Source organism: Chelmon rostratus, chromosome 7, assembly GCF_017976325.1.
Source record: "Chelmon rostratus isolate fCheRos1 chromosome 7, fCheRos1.pri, whole genome shotgun sequence".
Classification (NCBI taxonomy): domain Eukaryota; kingdom Metazoa; phylum Chordata; class Actinopteri; order Chaetodontiformes; family Chaetodontidae; genus Chelmon; species Chelmon rostratus.
Genome location: NC_055664.1, coordinates 27,097,105 through 27,101,773, shown reverse-complemented (window position 1 = coordinate 27,101,773; position 4,669 = coordinate 27,097,105). Strand labels below are relative to the sequence as shown.

At 48.8% G+C, this 4,669-nt stretch overlaps 1 protein-coding gene across 1 annotated transcript; it reads left to right on the top strand.

Moving 5' to 3' along the window:
• The first annotated feature begins 227 nt into the window (after positions 1-227).
• Positions 228-4,306, top strand: LOC121609406 (mRNA decay activator protein ZFP36L1). The gene is made up of 2 exons (XM_041941029.1): positions 228-509; positions 1,158-4,306. Exons 1-2 carry the CDS (start codon positions 456-458, stop codon positions 2,370-2,372), a joined length of 1,269 nt encoding a protein of 422 aa, XP_041796963.1. The 5' UTR covers positions 228-455; the 3' UTR covers positions 2,373-4,306.
• The last annotated feature ends 363 nt before the right edge of the window (positions 4,307-4,669 follow it).

The window sequence follows — 4,669 nt, the reverse complement described above, 5'->3', positions numbered from 1 at the left end:
TTCTGTGCCCACCCAGCCCCCCAGCACACCATTACAATGCGGGACCCCTTCCCCCAACCCCCCCCCCGCCCCAACACACGCACACATTAACACACATTAACACACACTCCCAGCCCTGCCCCCTGAGGAACACAGGCGGGGGGTGGGTGTGAATGGGTGGGTTTCCCCAACTATTTAAGCAGATTCCAACAGATGGTTTAAGAACTTTCCTCCTGGGGTCACGTTGCTGCCGGACCTGACTTCTTCATTTCTCTCCCCTTCCCTCCCCAAAAAAAACCTCCCTCAGCTCCAGGAACAGGCAGATTGTGTTCCCCTCACCGCCTCAAACCAAACTGAAACCTCAAGGTTTCCCCAGAGCCTCCAACCATCTCTCCGTCGTTCAGTCCCCCCTGCTGTCCTCCGCCGTGGGAACACACATCCAGCTCCTTCACCCAGCGAGGACGGTGGAGCGAATCATGCCCTCCGACTTTCTAACGCCTTTTCTGGAACTGGACGAGGAGTTCTGCAAGGTGAGAGCAGCTGATGACAGACTGTAAAAACTTTCATAGCAGCATGCGTCCTCTGTGACGGGCTGCCTGTATGTTTCTGTAGGTGGAAGAAGCTAAAGAAGTGGGGAGACATCATAAAACTTACCTCGAAGTAGCAGCCAGATAGAGTTTTTCTTTAGCTGCATCTCAGATTAATTTTGGGAAACAGCCTCATTAATGATGCTAGAATTCATTTCAGTCATTTGTGTGAAAAGGAAAAATCATCTTTGTTGCAGCTTCAGCTTTATAGCTCAAACATTTGGTTTGAAACTTGTTTTAATGATAATTATTGAAACATACTGTGTGTGAGTGCTTCCTTCCTGAAGTGTTAAGTATTTTGTAATTTGATTATTCGTATATTTTGCTTTGTGCATGTTGTGCAAGCTGTGTTTTAAGTTTAAAATGTAGATTTTATTCCATGAAGCTGAAAGTGAGAACGTTGTACTCAACATTTGGTACATTTTCAAGCTAAAACTACTTGTAGAAAAAACTTCTCCTGTCTAATTTGTCAGCCACGTCGCTTCATCCACGGCTTCAAAGCTTCAGCTCCTTACAGCTCGACTCGCTCCAGCGCTCCAGGAATGCAGAAAGCTCACATCTATTCTTCTCCTCTCTTCTTTTGTGTGACAGAATTTCCGCGGCCTGGAGGCGACAGATGGCTCGCCTGCTGGCTCGCGGCAGCAGCACAGTCTGAGGGTTCTGGGCTTCCAGCGTCGCCATTCTCTCTGCCCCGTCACCCTCCCCAACTCCAAGTTCAACAGTAGCAGCAGCAGCAGCAGCTCCGAGGTGGCCGACTCAGCCTGCTGGGGGCTCAACGTGGCCTCCACCCAGCAGTGGAGCAGGGAGAGTCAGCTTCCCCGCTCCTCACTCAGCCACATCCCCTTCAGAGTCGACCGCTCGGTCAGCATGATCGAGGGCAACTTGGGCGGCAGAGAGGACAGAATGGCAAACGTGTCCCCGCCTCTGCTGCTCCCTCCGCCGGGCCTCTGCATCAGCAGTACCTCTCTGTCCTCCACTGCTTCCCCCACTGCCTCCAGACCCCCAGCCCCTTCACCTCACATCTCCACCCGGTACAAGACCGAACTGTGTCGCACCTATGAGGAAAGTGGGACCTGCAAATACGGCACCAAGTGCCAGTTCGCCCATGGCTTGGACGAGCTGAGAGGCCTCAGCAGGCACCCCAAGTACAAGACAGAGCCGTGCCGCACGTTCCACACGATAGGCTTCTGCCCGTACGGCGCCCGCTGCCACTTCATCCACAACGCCGACGAGCTCCAGGGCGGAAACGCTGCTGCGCCTCCTGAGAAGCAGAGGCTGAGGCCTCCTCTGCTGCGTCACAGCCTCAGCTTTGCAGGCTTCTCCTCTCCACAGACCTTCCAGCCCGTTGAGGAGTCACAACCTTCTTCCCTCCTCTTCACCCGGGCCTCCTCGGTTTCCCCATCTCCATCCTCCGCAGGGAGTCCAGAGCTCCTGTCCCCTCTCTTCCCCGAGCCGGGGGCACTGAAGCATTGCCCCTACCCCTTCTCCGGCGTCACCGACCTGGCAGGAGACGGCGGCGATTCCACTCCACGCTTCTACGCGGTGACCGATTCTGTCAGTGGCAGGTGTCCCGCCTCCACCGTCACCTCCACAAACCCAAACCCCCGCTACCACCTCCCCCAGCAGCTGCCAGTCTCCCTCAACGCCCCGCCCGGCCTTCAGCGCTGCTCCTCGGCCGACTCCCTGTCTGAGGAAGGCTACACCTCCTCGTGCTCCCTCAGCTCTTCCTCCAGTGGCGCAGACTCACCAAGCTTCGAAGGCCGGCGCCTGCCCATCTTTAGCCGCCTGTCCGTCTCAGACGAGTAGGGAAAGGTTTTACCGCGGGGCTGAATTTAATCCGGGATAGATGGTCTAGTTGTTTGAATCTGTGACCAGGATCTGATGTTTTGTGTCCAGTCTAAAAACAAAAGAGCAGCTTTTTAATGAAATAAACGAAGCAGAAACTCAGTTGTCAGCTAGACATTTGAAAGCTCAGATACGAGTCACGGAGGAGTAAAACATTAGGTTTTCAGTTCCCCCCTAAAGCCAGCCGGGTAAACGTACCGAACTTTGTGCATATTGCATTTCTCATCCAAGCAGCTGTAGCGCTGCTCAGTGTTCGTCCAGTTTTAGCCGACTTCTCCTTTTGTTCGATTGTTGTTTTTGTAAGGTTGTTCTTTTATGCCGTTGTTACTGCTGTATACTGTTGTATACCCATTTTTAGAGAAAACCTGCAGGGTACTTCACTTAGCCGTTCCTGCTCAGTGGGAAGTTCTGTGTGAGAGCTTCCTGTACCCTGATTTACAAAGGACTTTAATATTAGTGCTGTTTGCCCTGTGTAGGACTGGTGTGCTATCACAATGTTTTTTACAGATCTGATGTCTTATTTTACTCCTTCCAAGTGATGCCAGCCTGCAGCACTTCTCCAGTCATATTCAGGGCTCTCCGACTGTATGAAACCAACCTCTTGTCCATGAGTAAGAGGGTTAAATAACTGTATGCTGTCGCTGATTGATTAATTGATTGGTTGCATGGCTGTGGCCACCTGATTGTATTTGGCAATTTAACTGCCTGGCAAGGATTCAGCTAAACTGCCTTAGCAACAAAAAATAGCACAAGTGTAGGCAACCCAGTGACTCTCTAGTTACCAAAGCTAATGCTAGATTTCCCCTAACCTACTAGTACTGTTAACACCTAGACTAGCCTTTCGCAACCACAGCGAACATACAGCGTTTTGATTATTGTCAGTGTAGCTTAACACTTTTCTAGACTTATTTATTGCTTTTGTATTATGTGACTTTGCTTTGTGATTATGTTTATGCATTTTTTTTTTGTAATACCAGAGAAATTATGCTTTACTTATGCATCCATGATGTCCGTCTGCTTCTTACGCCATCCAGTAGTTTTAAGGAGGCTCGTGGAGAGGAGAGGAGAGGAGAGGAGGAAGAAAAGCATTTTGGCATTCTATATGTATGTTGCCTTACTGGCTGACAGGCCTGGCAGAAATCAAGACTCACTGAATTTTCACGTGAAAAGCAGCTCGGCGAGTTTGGCGGCGGCGTCTCAGAGCGCTGCTTTCTGCTGGTGGTGTGAACCTACAGTGAGTCTGCTCTCCTCTCCATGAAGCCTCACACCTCTGACTGTAATAACACCTTTTAAACCTGAATAGTGCTGTTATCTAAACACAAAGCAATGCAGTGATGGAAGAGAGTCAGCAGCGCTAAATGCAAATGCGGGCATCGGTTTGGGAGCGACACAACCATCAAAAGATTTTAACGATGGGAGATCGTGTTGATTTGAGTGACTAATCCGAGTGTCCATCAGGGCTGCTGCATTGCTGCATTGTGGTCTCGGTGTGTGGAAATTCCTACCTGTGTGCTCTCTTTTCCTCTCACGACGAAGACAAAATGTGGATTTTTATCTATCAGAGTTGCCTTGATGACAATGTGTTTGTAGGTCGACCTCTGTTGCACGCTAGCTAGCTAGCTAACTCTGAGCGGCAGGTGAAATCAAGCGAGTTCGAAGGAAACCAGACGAGGTGGTGCGATCGTCTGTCGACTCAGCCTGCACTGACGAGTCCAGAGACGCTCGTCGCTTGTTGCTGTAGCTTATCGTCAGCTTCATTTGACAGCAAGCCGTTTTTGTAACTTTTGTTAACTTAAAGTCTTATTTATTGTTTTTTCAAAGCGAACCCTATATTGTGTTGTTTGATACTGTGTTTTTTTGTTTTACATAATTTAAGTGCATTTATTGTTTACATTCCATGGGTTATGTTGATATCCTAGCTCTTTATCTTAATATATTTGTTCACCTTTATTTCAAAATAAAACTCTTTGAACAATAAGAGCTCAGCAGCCTTGTGTCTCACTTCTGTATCATTTTATTTTATAGCTCACAGAAAGTCTGAAGTAATTTCATTAAATTAAGGACGCTTTAGCCTAGTTTTAGTATGGATTTAGGATATTTTCTATGAATTAGGTCATTTTTATCTCAAGACGTACGTAAGAAACATGGAAACCTGATATTAAGCTCCTTTGCTCTCTTCTCCTACATAAATGCCTCTAATTTTGATCCACATTGGCCCCTCGGTCTTCAGGAACATCCCAGAGTCCAAGCTTTAGCGT